The 19,575-nt window shown below is 42.4% G+C and overlaps 2 protein-coding genes across 4 annotated transcripts in view; both read right to left on the bottom strand.

Moving 5' to 3' along the window:
* Positions 1 to 3,411, bottom strand: part of LOC106590401 (brefeldin A-inhibited guanine nucleotide-exchange protein 1) — a 101,103-nt gene extending 97,692 nt beyond the window's left edge. For 2 of the 3 annotated variants that reach the window (XM_082970761.1, XM_014181382.3), the window contains exon 1: positions 3,091 to 3,411. In XM_082970761.1, coding sequence (XP_082826887.1) covers positions 3,091 to 3,214 — 124 coding nt within the window. In that variant the 5' untranslated portion in view covers positions 3,215 to 3,411. The remainder of the gene's footprint in view (positions 1 to 3,090) is intronic. The other variant, XM_014181383.3, reaches the window with a different exon arrangement.
* Positions 3,412 to 7,022: 3,611 nt separating this feature from the next.
* The window catches only part of LOC106590408 (carboxypeptidase A6), a 61,225-nt gene continuing 48,672 nt past the window's right edge, over positions 7,023 to 19,575 (bottom strand). Inside the window, exons 7-11 of the mRNA XM_014181399.3 lie at positions 15,898 to 16,008; positions 15,319 to 15,409; positions 11,747 to 11,949; positions 11,558 to 11,642; positions 7,023 to 11,378 (exon numbers count right to left, since the gene is read on the bottom strand). Of these exons, the coding sequence (XP_014036874.1) occupies positions 11,149 to 11,378; positions 11,558 to 11,642; positions 11,747 to 11,949; positions 15,319 to 15,409; positions 15,898 to 16,008 (720 nt within the window). The 3' untranslated portion in view covers positions 7,023 to 11,148. The remainder of the gene's footprint in view (positions 11,379 to 11,557; positions 11,643 to 11,746; positions 11,950 to 15,318; positions 15,410 to 15,897; positions 16,009 to 19,575) is intronic.

Genomic DNA, 19,575 nt, shown 5'->3' with positions numbered 1-19,575 from the left:
TGTGCAGTGACTGAGTGACTCATTGCAAGCTAACAGAAAAGGTCTGCGGGCAGCTGAGCGAAAATGGAGGAAAACTACTCTAAACTTCTGTAGTAGGACCTATTATTCTTCCACTCCTCTCTACTTGCTCTTCCTCTGTATCCTTTGAAAAGAAGGTTGATGACATCCACTCCTCATTCACTCAGCCTATTGAGTCCACTGAGCACGCTGCCTCTGACCAACACTCTAGCTACCTCTCTCAGATTGATCTTCTTGACCCTAACCAGTCAGGCTTCAAGACGGGTCACTCAACCGAGACTACTCTCCTGGGTGTGACGGAGGCTCTCAGTACTGCCAAAGCTGACTCTCAATCCCCTGTTCTCATTCTCCTAGATCTGCCTTCGACACCGTGAACCATCAGATCCTCCTCTCCACCCTCTCAGGGCTGGGCATCTCGTCTCAGGCCCATCCTACCAGGTGACATGGAGAGGATCTGTATCTGCACCACATGCTCTCACTACTGGTGTCCCCCAGGGCTCTGTTCTAGACCCTCTCCTCTCCTCTCGAGTCACTCGGCTACATCATATCCTCACATGGTCTCTCCTATCATTGCTATGCGGATGACACTCAACTACTTTTCTCCTTCCCACCACCTAGGTGGCGACACACATCTCCGTGTGCCTGGCAGATATCTCAGCTTGGATGTCGGCCCACCACTTCAAGCTCCACCTCAACAAGACGGAGCTGCTCTTCCTCCCGGGGAAGGCCTGTCCGCTCCAAGGCCTCTCGATCACGGTTGACAACTCCACGGTGTCCCCCTTCCGGAGTGCAAAGAAACTTGCCGTGACCCTGGAAAAGACCCTCTCATTCTCTGCAAACATCAAAGCAGTGACTTGCACCTGCAGGTTCATGCTCTACAACATCTGTAGAGTACAACGCTACCTCCCACAGGAGTTGGCGAAGGGCCTAATCTAGGCACTTGTCATCTTTCGTCTGGACTACTGCAGCTCTCTGTTGGCTGGGTTTTCCTCTTGTGCCATCAAACTCCTGCAACCTATCCAGAATGATGCAGCCAGCCTGGTTTTCAACCTTCCCAAGTTCTCAGATGTCACCCTGCTCTTCCACACACGCCACTGACTTCCAGTCAGAGCTCGCATCCACTACAAGACCATGGTGCTTACCTACAGAACAGCAAGAGGAACTGCCCCTCCCTACCTTCAGGCTCTGCTCAAACCCTACACCCCAACCCAAGTACACCTCTGGTCTCTTTGCCCTCCCACTCCTAAAGGAGGGCAGCTCCCACTCATCCCAGTCAAAGCTCTTCGCTGTCCTGCACCCCAGTGGTAGAACCAGCTTCCCCCTGCAGCTAGGACAGCAGAGTACCTGCCCATCTTCTGAAACCCTACCTCTTCAAAGAGTATTTTAAATAATCCCACAGCACACCCCCATCTACTTACTATGACTGTGATATGTGGTTGTCCGACCTAGCAACCTTAAGATGAATGCACTAACTGTAAGTCAAACAAAAAAATCGAATCAAATGTTATTTGCAGCAAGTGCCGAATACAACAGGTGTAGACCTTACAGTGAAATGCTTACTTACAAGCCCTTAATAAGAGCATCTGCTGAATGACTAAAATGTCAATGTAATGTAGTAATGTGCATTTGCTATCCCCGTAAACAGTGGAGAGACAGGTACAGTAAAATGAAGATAAACTAGACTCACTGGCTGCTCAACAACAAAGGTGGTCTGTGGGGTCATTGTTTCACCAGCAGTGTCAGGTTACTGGAGTAGCAGAACAGAGAGTAACTTGTTCCAAGCCATTTTCCAAATTGACCAAAAACACATAAATGGACCAGAAATGACTATGCAGGGAAAAACAAAACCTGTCCTGACATTTTTCATGACAGATTAAAATGATTCATGTGAAGTTCAGATGGGCCCTTCCTCTTTCTAAATTCAACAAGGCCACTGGAAATAGGCTATAGTGTGAAGACGCGTTTCAGCTAAATGCAGCTAAATGCACCTGGTGCGAATGATACATCTGCCACTTTCCCGATGCGCATGTGTTTTTGGGGACAACCCAAGACATAAACGCCGGTCCGGGTCTCCAAAGACATCACAGTAGCCAAGATTCACTGCCAAGCTAGGCTACTTGTTTTTCTTTCAACACCACTCCCTCTACGGTTCTGACTAGAAGGGATACAGTTTATGTCAGAATTGACAATAATTGAGTTCGTAGCAGGTTAGGAGAATTTACGTAGCAGGTTAAGATAATTGGGTTAAGGTTAGGAAAAGGGTCAGGGTTTGGTAAAATGCAAAAAAATGTCAACTTTAAACGTCAATTTGACATAAACTGTATCCCATTCAGCCATGACCCCCCCTCTCCGGACACGCAGGGCAGTCTGGATTTCTAGAGCAGAGTAGACAGACTGCTTCGTATAACCCACACAGACGATCCCATCAGGAAAAAAGTTAAAGTAATGTGGCAAAATGATTTGCACATATCAGTCTAACAATTTAAAATCGCTTCTTCTTCTTGCAGGAATAATTGTATAGGCTACGAATTGATGTAGCCTGCAGCCTATGACTTGCAGACAAATGCAGCAGCAATTCCATAATGTTTTATAATTGGAAATAACAAGTGACAGTTTGCTTTCAGTTAATAGCTAATTATTTATACAGCACGGTATTGTCAGTTGCATGCGTAATAAACTAGTGTAGCAGTTTGCAACTGTCAAAGGAGGCACCCACCCCTGTCATTTGCACCATTTCCGTATCCACACAGAGTAACTAAGCGATGATTATCCGAGAGCCTATAATGCCACCTCGATAGTTGTATATTCAACAACTATCTACCGTCCTTTACGAGAATAAAACCTAAAATAGTGAGCGAAAATCCATATCAACTGTAGCTGCAATGTTGCGGACAGATTCTAGAACGACTTTGTTGCGACAATGCAGCCCAAGGAGTCGTATACTTTCGCGAACCTTGGGGCTGGCGACAACGTAGCAGCCGAAAACATAGTAGGCAGTATTAACCAGAGATGCATGACGTTGGTAAATCAATTACAAACTAAGACTGTGATAATGTCAGAAATAAAACTTACCTAGTGCCACCTCGCAGGCTTTTCGCAATTGCGAATGGTGAGCCTTTTTAACCTCTTTATCGGCCAGGATCTTCTCCAAAGCTCTGGTTAAAAACATGTTTTTCGTCTTTTTGCCCTCATACATGGCGTACCGGAATTGGGGCGAGGAGTAGTACCTGTCCCAAGGGCAGCAGCCGTTCCAGACCGATGTGTTCTATTCGAGAGGACAGCGGCAGTGGCCCTAACATACAGACATAAATAAAGACAGAAGGTGGGGTAAATCCCTCAGATTGCCATTAGCAACCTGCCTAGCTGCGCCATGTTGGAAGGAAGCGACGTCACGCACGTTAAAAAACGGCCGCAGTGAGGCAGCAGGGTGTGTATGTGCGCGCGTGTACTATAGAAATAATCTACCTGATCATGATGATATTACATTAATTAAAAAAATATTGTGGGAGCAAAGCAATCCCCCTCCTGCCTTTTCAAACTAATGCACCTGTCAAATAATGAGATGATGCATAAAACTGGTCACTTTAATAATGTTTATATAGTCAATGCCAGTCCGACATTGCTCGTCGTAATATTTATATATTTCTTAATTCCTTTATTTTACTTTTAGATGTGTGTGTATTGTTGTGAATTGTTAGATACTACGGCACTGTTGGAGCTAGGAACACAAGCATTTCGCTTGTGCCAAATACAGTACCAGTCAAAAGTTTGGACACACCTACTCATTCAAGGGTTTTTCTTTATTTTTACTATTTTCTACATTGTAGAATAATAGTGAAGTCATCAAAACTATAAAATAGCACACATGGAATAATTTAGTAACCAAAAGAGTGTTAAACAAATCAAAATATATTTTATATTTGAGATTCTTCAAAGTAGCCACCCTTTGCCTTGATGACAGCTTTGCACACTCTTGGCATTCTCTCAACTAGCTTCACCTGGAATGCTTTTCCAACAGTCTTGAAGGAGCTCCCACATATAATGAGCACTTGTTGGGTTCACTCTGGGGTCCAACTCATCCCAAACCATCTCAATTGGGTTGAGGTCGGGTGATTGTGGAGGCCAGGTCGTTTGATGCAGCATTCCATCACTCTTCTTCTTGGTCAAAGAACCACATCAGAAGGCTTTAAATTATCTGAGTCAGGATCAACAAAATGTTGAATCTAACAAACTCTCCTGTGTTTCTAACTAATTACACTGAGTGTAACTAGCGTAATGGATGTGATATTGAACAACTCATTATACTGAGTATAACTAGCGTAATGGATGTGATATTAAATAACTCATTATACTGTGTATAACTAGTGTAATGGATGTGATATTAAATAACTCATTATACTGTGTATAACTAGCGTAATGGATGTGATATTAAATAACTCATTATACTGTGTATAACTAGTGTAATGGATGTGATATTAAATAACTCATTATACTGTGTATAACTAGTGCAATGGATGTGATATTAAATAACTCATTATACTGTGTATAACTAGCATAATGGATGTGATATTGAACAAAATACTACACCTGTTTGTTCCTTTGTCTGGTACCTGCAATCAATCTGTTTTTCACCAAAGGTAGGGTGATACTGCACTCTTGAAAGTGAGCCATGATGTTGATTACTTGTAGAAAAACGAAAGGTAACCCAAACTGCAGTGTCAGCGAAGGAAGAGGCTCTATGAAAGAGAGTACTTGATCAACACTTGAGGCTAAAAGCCACTAAAGTGCCAGTATTGAAAGATCCTCGTACCATACCATTCTGTGTCTTAGCTCAAACAACATGAAATGTACAGCATATGGTGGTAGCAAATAATTTTTCTCAATACAGGAACATCCCCTGCCAATTTTGAAGATGAATGTCTATCTCTGTGTCTTGGTTGCTTATCCAGAACAATTATTAGTACTTTACACCCAAGTGGGAGGGAGAATCCTGATACATTCTTACCAGTCTCTCACACACTGTCTCACACGGCAGGTAGCCTAGTGGTTAGAGCGTTGGACTAGTAACCGGAAGGTTGCAAGATTGAATCCCTGAGCTGACAAGGTAAACATTTGTCGTTCTACCCCTGAACAAGGCAGTTAACCCACTGTTCTTGGGCCGTCATTGAAAATAAGAATTTGTTCTTAACTGACTTGCCTAGTTAAATAAAGGTAAAATAAGCACACGCAGTCTCTTACACCCACACAGGATTGATTGATGTCTAGCTACAGTAAGAGACAGACAGCACAAGGATCTTTCTTCATTAGTTATTTAGTGTTGTGATCAATGGAGTTTTAGGGTGGCAGGGGGAGAAGAAATTTGAAAAAACCTAACTCTGACCGATCTGGTACCAAGTCATCATTGTCATCCACATCAAATTGTAACAGTAGTTGATCCACATTGATCCTTGTCAATTGGGAGAGTGGGCAGCAATCATGATAACTGTTTGCATAAATACGCGATGATTGGACTAAACAGGGTGATATACAGTATGAGTGTGTTGTCTCAGGGCCCAGAAACACGGCACGCTGTGTCTTGTTAGAATGAATTATTAATAACAGAGATAGGAAATAGCAGACTGCTTCACTGCGTTTGTTACACTACCTACCACACATGATATTACACTCCTCCCACTGGGCAAAAACTGGTTGAATTAAAAACTTCTTAGGGCTAGGCCCCTTTTTTCTCAATTTCCGCCTGAATGACGTGCCCAAAGTAAACTGCCTGTTACTCAGGCCCTGAAGCCAGGATATGCATATCAATGTTACCGTTGGAAAGAAAACACTTTGAAGTTTGTATAAATGTTAAAATAATGTAGGAGAATATAACACAATAGATATGTTAGGAAAGAATCCAAAGAAAAACCAACCAGAATTTTAAAATTATTTTTTTGAAAAAGGTCATATTGAAAATGAGCTCTCTAGATGCAATTCCTATGGCTTCCACAGGGTGTCAGCAGTTTATGTTGAAGGTTTCAGGCTTGTAACTTTAAAAATGAATAAGAAATATCAGTTTAGGTACAGTGACACAGTCTTGGAAATTCGTGTTTATGCGCCATGAAGACAGGACGCACCTGCTAAAATCGGTTTCCTATTGAACATACTTGTTTCCGTAAGAAATATTATAGTTTGATTACATTTTAGGGTATCTAAAGAGTAAATAGACATTTATTTTGACTGGTTGAAACAAAGTTTAGTGGTAGATTTTCGGATTCCTTTCTCTGCATGTTGAACGAGTGGATTACTCAAATCGATGGCGCCAACTAAACAGACCTTTTGGGATATAAAGAAGGATTTTATCTAACAAAACGTCACTACATGTTATAGCTGGGACCCTTTGGATGACAAATCAGAGAAAGATTTTCAAAAAGTAAGTCAATATTTAATCGTTATTTGTAAATGTATGAAACCTGTGCCGGTGGAAAAATATTTTGATCTGGGGCGCCGTCCTCAAACAATCGCATGGCAGGTTTTCGCTGTAATAGCTACTGTAAATCGGACAACGCAGTTAGATTAACAAGAATTTAAGGTTTCAGCCAATATAAGACACTTATATGTACCTAAATGTTTAATATCCATAATTTTTACGATTATTTATTTGAATTGCGTGCCCTCCAGTTTCACCAGAAGTTGTCCCGCTAGTTTCCACATCATTTCAACCCCAAAAATCGATGTGATGCATTGAATCCACGTGGAAAACTTATTGGATTTGCAAAAAGTCATCAACATATGGGCATTTTGTCTTTTTTCACCCAACTTTTAACATAAATCCAATAAATGACATGGTGACATTTTTTGTTGATTTCACGTTGCATTCACGTTAGTTGACAACTCAACCAAATGTAAATCAAAATTAGACGTTGAACTGACGTCTGTGTGCAGTGGGCTGTTACTGTAAAATGATGCTATTGTAATGTTTGTAATGATAGTAATGTCAAAGAAAACATCCATGTGACAACCTCATAAAAAAAGAAATAAGATGTATTACATTTCAGTAAATGTCCGTTACACTTTCTATCAAAAGTAAACATTTCCCCTTGATAAAAAAAGATTAACTTATCCTTTACAAAATTATAAAAAGGGTTTAAAGTCCATTTCAAATCACTTTGTTAAAGGGATAGTTCAACCAAAAGACAAAATTACATATTGGTTTACTTACCCTGTAAGCAGTCTATGGACAAGATATGACAGCAATCCATGCTTTGGTTTTGTTTACCTGGATACTGTTTCAAATGATAACTTTTCTGCATTTGCAGAAGAAATCCAATGCAAGCCAATGGTACCTTTATAAGCATTTTACATTAATGTCCAAATTATCTATAAGTAACTTCATTGAGTTACACAATACATTTTTAGATACATAAAGTGCAAAAATTATAATACAGGTACTGTTGACTTGCATTGAATTTGCATTGGAACAGTGGCCAGCTAAACAAACTAAAGCATGGATTGCTGTCATACGTTGTTAACTTCTTAAAGTATAGGGGGCAGTATTTTCACGGCCGGATGAAAAACGTACCCAAATTAAACTGGTTACTACTCTGGCCCAGAAACTAGAATATGCATATTATTAGTAGATTTGGATAGAAAACACTCTGAAGTTTCTAAAACTGTTTGAATGGTGTCTGTGAGTATAACAGAACTCATATGGCAGGCAAAAACCTGAGAAAAATTCAACCCGGAAGTGGGAGATCTGAGAATTGTAGTTCTTCTTTCTAATCCCTATCGAAACTACAGTGTCTGTGGGGTCACGTTGCACTTCCTAAGGCTTCCATTAGCTGTCAAAAGCCTTCAGAAACTTGTTTCATCTGTCTCCTGTAACCCGGCAGAGAAAAGGAGCTCAGTCAATCAGTGGACTGCCTGGCGACAAAGGGATTGAGGATGCGCGATCCCGCCGTTCCTTCTTTTTCTTCTTGAATGAATATGCTATTGTCCGGTTGGAATATTATCGCATTTTTACGTTAAAAATACCATAAAGATTGATTTTAAACAACGTTTGACATGCTTATAAGAACGGTAATGGAACATTTTGACTTTTAGTCTCTGGTACTGCGCTCGCGCATTATGCCTTTGGATAGTGCTCTGTACGCACAAACAAAACGGAGGTATTTGGACATAAATATGGATTATTTCGAACAAAAACAACATTTCTTGTGGAAGTAGCAGTCCTGGGAGTGCATTCTGATGAAGATCAGCAAAGGTAAGAGAATATTTATAATACTAATTCTGAGTTTAGGTGACACCAGAACTTGGCGGGTGTCTGTATAGCTTGCTTTGATGGCGAGCTATGTACTCAGAATATTGAAAAATGTGCTTTCGCCGAAAAGCTATTTTAAAATCTGACACAGCGGTTGCATAAAGGAGTACTGTATCTATAATTCTTAAAATAATTGTTATGTATTTTGTCAACGTTTATGATGAGTATTTTTGTAAATTGATGTGGTCATTCACCGGAGGTTTTGGTGGGAATACATTTTCTGAACATCATGCGCCAATGTAAAATGCTGTTTTTGGATATAAATATGAACTTTATCGAACAAAACATACATGTATTGTGTAACATGATGTCCTAGGAGTGTCATCTGATGAAGATCGTCAAAGGTTAGTGCTTCATTTAGCTGTGTTTTGGGTTTTTGTGACATATATCCTTGCTTGGAAAATGGCTGTGTGGTTATTTTTGTCTATGTACTCTCCTAACATAATCTAATGTTTTGCTTTCGCTGTAAAGCCTTTTTGAAATCGGACAATGTGGTTACATTAAGAAGTGTATCTTTAAAATGGTGTAAAATAGTCGTATATTTGAAAAATTGAAATTATGATATTTTTGCTGTTTTGTATTTCGCGCCATGCTATTTCACTGGCTGTTGAGTAGAGTGGGACCCTCACGTCCCACCTTGTCCAGAGAAGTTAATAGACTGCTTACAGGGCAAGGAAACCAACATGTAATTGTGTAATTTGTGTGAACTATCCCTTTATTGATACTTTAGGCATCCTTGTTGTTTGTACCATATAAACACATTTTTATGACCTTGTTCTACAACAATTAATGTAAAATGTCTTTAGAAGACACCTAGAGCAGTTAGCTCAGTGGTTTAGTGGGTGAATACACAGGTATACATACGACTTATGCCCACATATTTTCAGTGAGCATTGCGTATACTCACTTCTTAATCGCCATGATGCGTATCAAAGTAGTGTAGTGGAGGTATATGCCATATCAATTAATAAGGCTGATGGAACAGATCAGAATGTTTAGCTTAGAATGTTAAAAAACTATTATTTCACATTTTAGGCTCAGCAATGTGCACATGGCAGTAGGCCTATGTGGGGAAAACACTGTTCTAAAATGTGCACTGCACATGCAAGCGGTTTCAAGGACAGAGATGTAAATATCCTTTAGATATTTTGAAAGAGGGGAAATCTAAAGATGCAACAATTATCATGGGTTGCTAATATGACTTGGATAATGCCTTTGGCTGCTAGACAATTTAAGACATTTTAAAGAAAACCAATATGTCTTTATAAAATAATTGCCTCCACATTTCTATGGTGGGATTTTGGCTATAAGCTACTTTGAAACATGCCTCATAATATGAGACAAAACATCCTGGTTTCAGACAATGAAGGAGCAGGAAAAATATAGCAATGCTAATGATAGGCCTAATCGTCTTCTGGTAGATGGAAAGGCTTTCCCAAAACCTTCTAAATTAAGCGTTAACTAGCTACCAAGTAGCCTATGCCTACTTGCCAGAATTATATCATGATTATTTGCATCAATCTAGTGGCCATTTGTTTTGCAAACTCAATCTCATGTCCTACAGAAACACTGCTAATCAAACAACAGTGCTAGGTGCCTGCAAATTATAGGGTAACTTCACAAAAAAATCTAAATTTCTTAGATTGTTCCCTGACCTCAAAAGTGGTCTCCGGATGTGGTTTAAACATTGTTATGGAGTTACAACATTCTATTTTGTTGTTTTTCTATAAAAAACTGACATTGGCCAGCCTCATGTATCCATTTCAATAGTAGGCATATTATTAGCCTACTTGCACAGTACAGCTTGGGTTGGCCTGACTGTGAAAGACCAATATGAACAGTACAGCTTGGGTTGGCCTGACCGTGAAAGACCAATATGAACAGTACAGTTTGGGTTGGCCTGACCGTGAAAGACCAATATGAACAGTACAGTTTGGGTTGGCCTGACCGTGTAAGACCAATATGAACAGTACAGTTTGGGTTGGCCTGACTGTGAAAGACCAATATGAAGAGTACAGTTTGGGTTGGCCTGACTGTGAAAGACCAATATGAACAGTACATCTTGGGTTGGCCTGACTGTGAAAGACCAATATGAAGAGTACAGTTTGGGTTGGCCTGACTGTGAAAGACCAATATGAACAGTACATCTTGGGTTGGCCTGACTGTGAAAGACCAATATGAACAGTACAGTTTGGGTTGGCCTGACTGTGAAAGACCAATATGAACAGTACAGTTTGGGTTGGCCTGACTGTAAAAGACCAATATGAACACTACAGTTTGGGTTGGCCTGACTGTGAAAGACCAATATGGGATTTATCATTTTAGGTCATTCAGAGTGTATGTCACTGTTTCTCATAGAATTCACCCAGCGGGCCGTTTGGGACATCTTTGGCAAAAGATAGAATATACCCACTTCTCCAGGCACGACTACACCACTGAGTTAGCTGATGGTGCTCCAGATAGTGAAGCTTTAATGGGTCAAAATGGCAAGTTCAAGAAAAAGACTCTGTGAAATGCAATGTCAGTCTCTTGAAAATGGCATTCAAGTGCTTGCGTTCACCGTACACTGTAAACAGTCGAGTTGTTGATAGTACAAGGTGAAGATTTTATGTAATATGACATCTAAATAATTTTACATTTGAAACCAGTTTGAGGGCATTTTCAAGTACCACTATAGCCTCTAACATACAGACATAAAATGGAGTGGTGACCACTCTTGGGTAAACATCAAGGCTTGCATGATACATGTTGCATTTTCCTTTTTGGCACAATAACCCACCACCCGTAGTTATTCCCTAGCAGATGCAGAGATACTGTAAATGTCTATATATATCTCAGAGATATGGATATCTCTCCCTGTCCAGCTGATACGTCCCTGTCTCACACTTCTTCAGTAGGCCTGATGAGATGGTCTTCACTGCTCTCATGGTCTCAGTACAGGTGGGGTTAATCAGAGCTTCAGGTAACAGGAAGCCAAAGTAGCCTGTGTCCCGCAGTTCAAAGGCAAAGGCATAAGGGATCCCGTTCCTATAGGCCCAGTCCATGGAGCTGCCTGAGCTGACATCTGTTGAAGTCAGAACAAATAAAACAGTTCGGATTCATTGGGAGGGTTTTCCACAGGCAAACGGGTGCGGCAGGAATTCTTAAATATTTAAATATTATGAGCTAGATGTTTTCTGAGTGTTTTGCAGTGTGTTGCTGAAGTAAGTAAACGTTGGGAAGGAGAGAGTGTGCATAACTCACACAGCGTGGTGGAGGCAGGTCCATATCTGTACCTCACTCCATAGGCAGAGTACAGGGCAGTCACTGCATTGTGTGCAGCTGACTCCTGAATCAGGCAATACATTACATTACAATCATTTATTCAATTCCAATGTGAGTTGCAACAACATTGATTCATTGATTGACTGTGGTCACAGATCTGTCTCTCACCACACAGTTGAAGTTAGGGATGGTGGCGTATTTATAGGAGTAGGGGTAGAGCAACATTTGGGCGTAGGCGTGGATGGAGACGTAGGCCTTGACACGCTTCTTGTGCTTCCGCAGGAACTTGGCCACTGCCTTGACCTCTGGCTCGGACTCGGGGAAGGGTCCGCAGTACGTGTCATCACAGGGGTGGGAGGATGCACCCTCCTCTGGCAGGGAGAAACAACGACAGGGCAGGTACTGTTACTTACTGTAATCATACAGTATTAAGTGCTGTAAATACATACAGAGAGGTTATACTAGTTTATAGTGGAACTATACCCAATACTTTATGACAGGGTTTTACTATGGTGTTAGTGTATGTATCTGTGACCTTTTTTGAATACATTTTATGCTTCTACACCTGCATTGCTTGCTGTTTGGGGTTTTAGGCTGGGTTTCTGTACAGCACTTTGATATATCAGCTGATGTAAGAAGGGCTAAATAAATATATTTGATTTGATTTGATGCAGAGAAAATTGCTCTGAGTAAATCTGCTAGATTATAAAATTGTTCATGGTAAATGGGAGGTATAAAACACACCGGGGACATATTTTTTGTCCACACAGCCTGTTGACATTTTGTTCTCAATTCAATACGTTTTAGACATTTCTCTTGGGGGAATTTTGACCCCCAAAAAAACAGTCTTCTTTCACCTCTCCCTCTTTCATGTTATTTTTATATTCATAGCTACTTTGTGTCATTGAAGCCTGTTTTCAATGTGGATGGATACCTCTTCAGATGGACTACGCTGGCTACATATCTCTCTCAGATTATTTTTTGCATATTCATGTATTCTAAGCAGAACTATACCTTCCAACTACAGTACGCATGCCCATTAATTATGTAAATGAGTACTCCAAAAATAAAAGTTAGAAGCACAACTTGGCATAACCTGCAGACAGACAAGAAAGAGCATGATCTAAGAGACTTGCCCATGAGCAAAAAGCAGCACCTCAAAACTCTGGGCCGAATTAATATTTCCATATGCAAATCCAACAGGGAATGAGCCATGTCTATGTATAATACAAACAGTGTAAATGAACAATTTCCTAAATTAATTGACTGATTAAAATTAGACGGTAAATTACCCCTGGTATCATCCAACCTTGAAAAAGAGGTGATTGGTCTGCACAAAACACATAGCGGCTTCAGTAAGCATTAACATGTGCCTATTGCCTATTCTCATAATTAGGGCCTCGTTCCAGGCTTTAGCGAGGAGCCAGAGTTCTTTTCTGGTCAGCTTTCAAAACTCAGAGCCTTATTCAAAATACAGATGGCTCTGAGGGTTAAATCAACAATACATACTGTAGTTTGGATTATTTGTCATTCCCCTCCCATTCTATGCTACAGTATAATGATACATCTCAACACCAAGCTGAGGCCTATCATTATCATGTAGTTTTCATAGGTCTTGGCCCCCATAATGAATACTCTGTGTAGACCAAGGCCGTGTTTTACACAGCGTGTGTTTTAACAACTTGTTCCCACAGGTCCCCAGCCAGTACGCATCTACATACGCCTGGCAATTAGTTATACACAGAGCATAGAAGGGTTTGTTACCCAGGAAAATGTGAAAGTGGCACAAGGTAAAGGACAAGGCAGTGGATCTTGTACTGTATTGTCACGTCCTGACCAGTATAAGGGTTATTTGTTATTGTAGTTTGGTCAGGACGTGGCAGAGGGTATTTTGTTTATGTGGCTCGGGGTGGTGTTTTATGTAGTAGGGTGTTTGATTTATTATTTCCGGGTTTTTGGGGTTATGTTCTAGGTTTGTATTTCTATGTGGTCTCTAGTCTTTTGTATTTCTTTGTCTAGTTTATTGGGGTTGGACTCTCAATTGGAGGCAGGTGTTTTCTAGTTGCCTCTGATTGAGAGTCCTATATATGGATATGTGTTTGGTTAAGTGTTTGTGGGAGATTGTTTCTTGTTTTGCATATGTGAGCCTGACAAGACTGTTTTGTTGTTCGTGCGTTCTTTGTTTGTTATTTTGGTGTTCTCATTATTTAAAATAAATACAAGATGAGCATCCACATTCCTGCTGCGTTTTGGTCCTCCAATCCCGACGACAACCGTTACATGTATTCTAGCCTGCCTTTACAGTAGCTGGATAATCTAATGTGGCAGGTTTGACTTAAGGGCCTAGAGTTTTCCTGTTTCTGTCTCGTGGTCAGGAAAAACTCAGGCCTATAGCCATTTCTGCTGCTGTCACACCCTGATCTGTTTCACCTGTCCTTGTGAATGTCTCCACCCCCTCCAGGTGTCGCTTATTTTCCCCAGTGTATTTATCCCTGTGTTTCCTGTCTCTCGTGCCAGTTCGTCTTGTACGTCTTTCAAGTCAATCAGCGTGTTTTCCCGTACTCAAATCAAACCTAAAACCCCAAACAGCAAGCAATGCAGGTGCAGACTCGACGTCACCGGCTTTCTAGCCATCGCCGCTCCATTCTTCTATTATCCATTGGTTTTGTCTTGTTCCTTTCACACCTGGTTTGCATTCCCAATCACACTAATTGTATTTATTCCTCTGTTCCCCCTCATGTCTTTGTGTGAAATTGTTTGTGTTACGTGTTTATTGTTGACGCGCCAGACTGGTTTGTTTTTCCGTGTTATTTCACGAAGATGTTTATTGTTAAATATTATTCTTGTGACTGTTTTGCACTTTTGCCTCAACAAAGTGTGCGTCTTTTCACAAATCTCTGCTCTCCTGCACCTGACTTCGCTACCAGTATGCACACACCTGACAGCTGCATTATAATCTCACGTGTGAGAATCCCTTAAACAACAACCACTCACTGGGTACAGATGTCACTTCAACTTCAATTTTTCATTTGCATTTGGTTGAGAAAAAAAATACAAAATTCCCTTACGTTGGGGACTTTCTGATTACTTTTAGAAATTCCAAACCGTTTTCCACGTTGTTTCAATGTTATCAGATTATAATTTCTGTTGTTGAAATGACGTGGAAACAACGTTGATGCAACCAGTTTTTTTCCCCAGTGGGCAGTGTCTCATACAGACCTTGGAGATGATCAGTATCACATGCTCTGTCTATCCACCCCTCTCTTCCTCCCTCTCTTCCCCCCCTCTCTTCCCCCCTCTCTTCCTCCCTCTCTTCCCCCCTCTCTTCCTCCCTCTCTCTCTTCCTCCCTCTCTTCCCCCAGCTCTTTTCTTGCTGTAATTATCTATCCTTTCTTATTTAAGATTCCAATTATCACACATAGAACCAGCCTCTCTCCCTCCCTGAGTGATGAATAGCAGACACCCCCCAGAAGACCCTACACCCCTCTCAGCACCACCAACATCATATCAAACAGGGGGGGTGCCGTCACCACACAAACATTTAATCCACAGCTTACACTAATTAAGCAGAAAGAGCACCAGGAGACACATCTCCCAACAGCAGGGGAAGGAAAGCAGGGGAAAGGGAGGACAAACAAACACACACACACACACACACACACACACACACACACACACACACACACACACACACACACACACACACACACACACACACCAAGGATATATTAAAAACTCACCACACCACTTGACTTTCCAGTTCCTGTTCGCGTCAACACCTCTGCAGTGATACTTGCCGTTTTTGGACCGGGTTTTCCTCCAGAAACGATCCTGGGGGGAAAATAATGAACACTGTCACTGACTCAAAGTAGCTATGAATATACTAATAACATGTCACCTTAAATACACATGTTGGGTCAAATGTTAGCTAGGTGAGAGAGAGAGCGAGAGGGAAAGAGAGAGGGAGAGAGAGAGGGAGAGGGAGAGAGGGAAAGAGAGAGAGAGCGAGAGAGGGGGAGAGGGAAAGAGAGAGAGAGAGAGAGAGGGAGAGAGAGAGGGAGAGGGAGAGGGAGAGAGGGAAAGAGAGAGAGAGCGAGAGAGGGGGAGAGGGAAAGAGAGAGAGCGAGAGAGGGGGAGAGGGAAAGAGAGAGAGAGAGGGAGAGAGAGGGAGAGAGGGAAAGAGAGAGGGGGAGAGGGAAAGAGAGTGGGAGAGGGAGAGAGAGAGGGAGAGGGAGAGAGGGAAATAGAGTGAGCGAGAGAGGGGGAGAGGGAAAGAGAGAGAGAGAGAGAGGGAGAGAGAGAGAGAGAGTTGTAGCTACCGTAGTCCAGCTGAAGATGTATCCATCCACGTTGAAGACAGGCATGATGTAGAAGTTGAGTTGGTTCATCAGTCGTCTCATCACAGAGTCATACTGGTAGGAATGCAGAGCCTACAACAACAACAGGCTTATATGAACATGACAGGTAAGATCACAATGAACCATAGGCTATATCTCTTCTTGCAACTGTTTTATTTCACCAGTTAGAATACTTTCCAGTTGGTGAATAATAAATCATGATTAATACTCCTAAGCAGTCTGTAAGTCTGAGGGTGGCAGAGGATCCACCAGTGATATCACACACCTGTGACTGAACAGTACCACTGCTATAGAGGGCTACTAGAAAACCCTTATCATCATCATCCTCCTCATCGTTCTACAGCTGCACCATCGAGAGCATCCTGACCGGTTGCATCACCGCTTGGTATGGCAACTGCTCGGCATCTGACCGTAAGGCGCTACAGAGGGTAGCGCGTACGGCCCAATACATCACTGGGGCCAAGCTTCCTGCCATCCAGCACCTATGTACATGTACTAGGAGGTGTCAGAGGAAGGCCCAAAAAATTGTCAAAGACTCCAGTCAACCAAGTCATTGACTGTTTTCTCTGCTACCGCACGGCAAGCGGTACCAGAGCGCCAAGTCCTGGTCCAAAAGACTCCTTAATAGCTTCTACCCCCAAGCCATAAGACTGCTGAACAATTCATGAAATGGACTATTTACATTGACCCCCTCCTCCCTTTGTTTTTACACTGCTGCTACTCGCTGTTATCTATGCATAGTCACATTACCCCTTCCTATATGTGCAAATTACCTCGACTAACCGGTACCCTCTGTATATAGCCTCCTTATTGTTATTTATCCTATTGTTTAAAAAAAATATATAATTTAACCAGGTAATTTGACTGAGAACACATTCTCATTTACAGCAACAACCTGGGGAACAGTTTCAGGGGAGACGAGGGGGGATGAATGAGCCTATTGTAAGTTGGGGATAATTAGGTGATCATGATGGTAAGAGGGACAGCTTGGGAATTTGCCAGGACACCGGGGTTAACACCTCTACTCTTACGATAAGTGCCATGGGATCTTTAGTGACCACAGAGTGTCAGGACACCTGTTTAACGTCCCATCCGAAAGACGGCATCCTACACAAATCACTGTCCTGGGGCATTGGGATATTTTTTTTTAGACCAGAGGAAAAGGTGCCTCCTACTGGCCCTCCAACACCACTTCCAGCAGCATCTGTTCTCCCATCCAGGACCTGACCAGGACCAACCCTGCTTAGCTTCAGAAACAAGCCAGCAGTGGGATGCAGGGTGGTATGCTGCTGCATTATGTTACTTCTATTACATGTTTTACTTTAGTCTATTAAGCAAATATTTTCTTAACTCTATTTCGTTGGTTAAGGACTTGTAAGCATTTCACGTTATTTCATGGCGCATGTGACAAATAGAATTGTATTTGATTTGATCAGGAGTGTGTTAATGGCTCTTCCCCAGGCAGGTTCCAGTGGAGGAACCTGCTCAGTAATCAGGCTCAGGCAGAGGTTAATCTGACTTTGTAGAGAGATGGAGCTCTGCCCCCCACTGGCCAAAAGGAAACATTACTATTATTGAGCTAAACAGCACAGTGATCTGCTCCATTATAAAAGTCTGTTCTTGTACAAACTCTTGAAGTTTCTCAATACTGTCCTAGTACACACTCATCTGGAGCTGCATAACCTCCCTGCTAGACATGCACACGGCTTGCTATGTTCTAACAATGTTATAGTAAAGCTCTGACATTTCAGGGTGGTTTGGGTTGACTTGCGGGGACTTAATTGTGTGTGACGCATTACTCTCCCTGCTCTCTGTCAAAATGGTTGTAATGGTTCCAAACTGAGAGAGGGTCCAGAGCAAAAGTAGAGAGATGTGTGTATGTGTGCCAGCAGCATGTCACCTTGCATCCAAATGCTGGCTTACCTCTGAAGCTAAGCAGGGTGGGTCCTGGATGGGACACCAGATGGTGTTGGAGGGTCAGTAGGGGGCACTCTTCTCTCTGGTGTAAGGAGAACCCAGGGCAGTGAAGGGGACATTGCCCTGTGTAAGGTGCCTTCTTTCGGATGGGACGTTAAATGGGTGTCCTTACTCTCTGAGGTCATTAAAAATCCCATGGCACTTATTGTAAGAGTAGGGTTGTAATGGTTCCAAACTGAGAGAGGGTCCAGAGCAAAAGTAGAGAGATGTGTGTATGTGTGCCAGCAGCATGTCACCTTGCATCCAAATGCTGGCTTACCTCTGAAGCTAAGCAGGGTGGGTCCTGGATGGGACACCAGATGGTGTTGGAGGGTCAGTAGGGGGCACTCTTCTCTCTGGTGTAAGGAGAACCCAGGGCAGTGAAGGGGACATTGCCCTGTGTAAGGTGCCTTCTTTCGGATGGGACGTTAAATGGGTGTCCTTACTCTCTGAGGTCATTAAAAATCCCATGGCACTTATTGTAAGAGTAGGGGTGTTAACCCTGGTGTCATGGCTAAATTACCAACATGGCCACCTAATCATCCCCCTAATTGGCATATATCACTCCTTACCTCTCCAGCTGATATGTGGTGAGTGTTCTGGCACAGAAATGGTTGCTGTGCATCACCCAGGTGGATGCTATTTTAGACTTAGGAGTTAGGGTTAAGGTTAGAATAAGGGTTTAGAGTTAGGCTTAGGGGAAATAGGGTTTTGAATGGGGATCAATTGTTTGTCCACAAAAAGTCCACACAAATACAGTAAGACATAGCTGTGTGTGTGTGTGGTAGTTTATGATAATTCGATGTGACTAAACCACAAGCGGTTCTGGGGGTGGGTGGGACAGTGGCACTGTGACAACAATTTTGGACCCCCTTGTGGCCCCCCTAAATGTGGAGTATGAAATAATTTTTACATAACACATTTTTTGCTATCGTTATTTTTTTACATCCGTTATTAGACTGTGGCAACGATGATGATTATGAACATGGTCTTTTGCCTGCTAATGCCTGCAATGCAGTGAAGAAAACGATATGACAACAATAACGTCTAATGTAACTGGCCCCTCTAACAGTACAACTGGCCCCAGCTTGGCCTAGTTGAAATGGTCTAGAACCGCCACTGGACTAAACTTCTGCATTTGAGACCAAAACGTTACACAATGTTTCACATTGTTCAAATCTTGAACAGGCAAGCCCTCTGAACTGTCTGCAACATTGTGCAGCAACATTTGACAGATGTTCACTGTATTGACAAGGGAGTGTGACTGATGGTTGGCACTGTAGTTGATGCAATTAGTAGTGATTCAGCACCATAGACAGACAGCAGCAGAGACAGACAGCAGCAGAGACAGACAGCAGCAGAGACAGCCAGGCAGCAGCAGAGACAGCCAGGCAGCAGCAGAGACAGACAGCACCAGAGACCGACAGCAGCAGAGACCGACAGCAGCAGAGACAGGCAGCAGCAGAAACAGGCAGCACCAGAGACAGACAGCACCAGAGACAGACAGCACCAGAGACAGACAGCAGCAGAGACAGCCAGGCAGCAGCAGAGACAGCCAGGCAGCAGCAGAGACAGGCAGCACCAGAGACAGGCAGCACCAGAGACCGACAGCAGCAGAGACCGACAGCAGCAGAGACAGGCAGCACTAGAGACAGACAGCACCAGAGACAGACAGCACCAGAG

Source organism: Salmo salar, chromosome 29 (assembly GCF_965601325.2).
Source record: "Salmo salar chromosome 29, fSalSal1, whole genome shotgun sequence".
Lineage (NCBI taxonomy): Eukaryota > Metazoa > Chordata > Actinopteri > Salmoniformes > Salmonidae > Salmo > Salmo salar.
The sequence above is the reverse complement of the archived record's forward strand: the minus strand, read 5'-3'. Positions and strand labels throughout refer to the sequence as shown.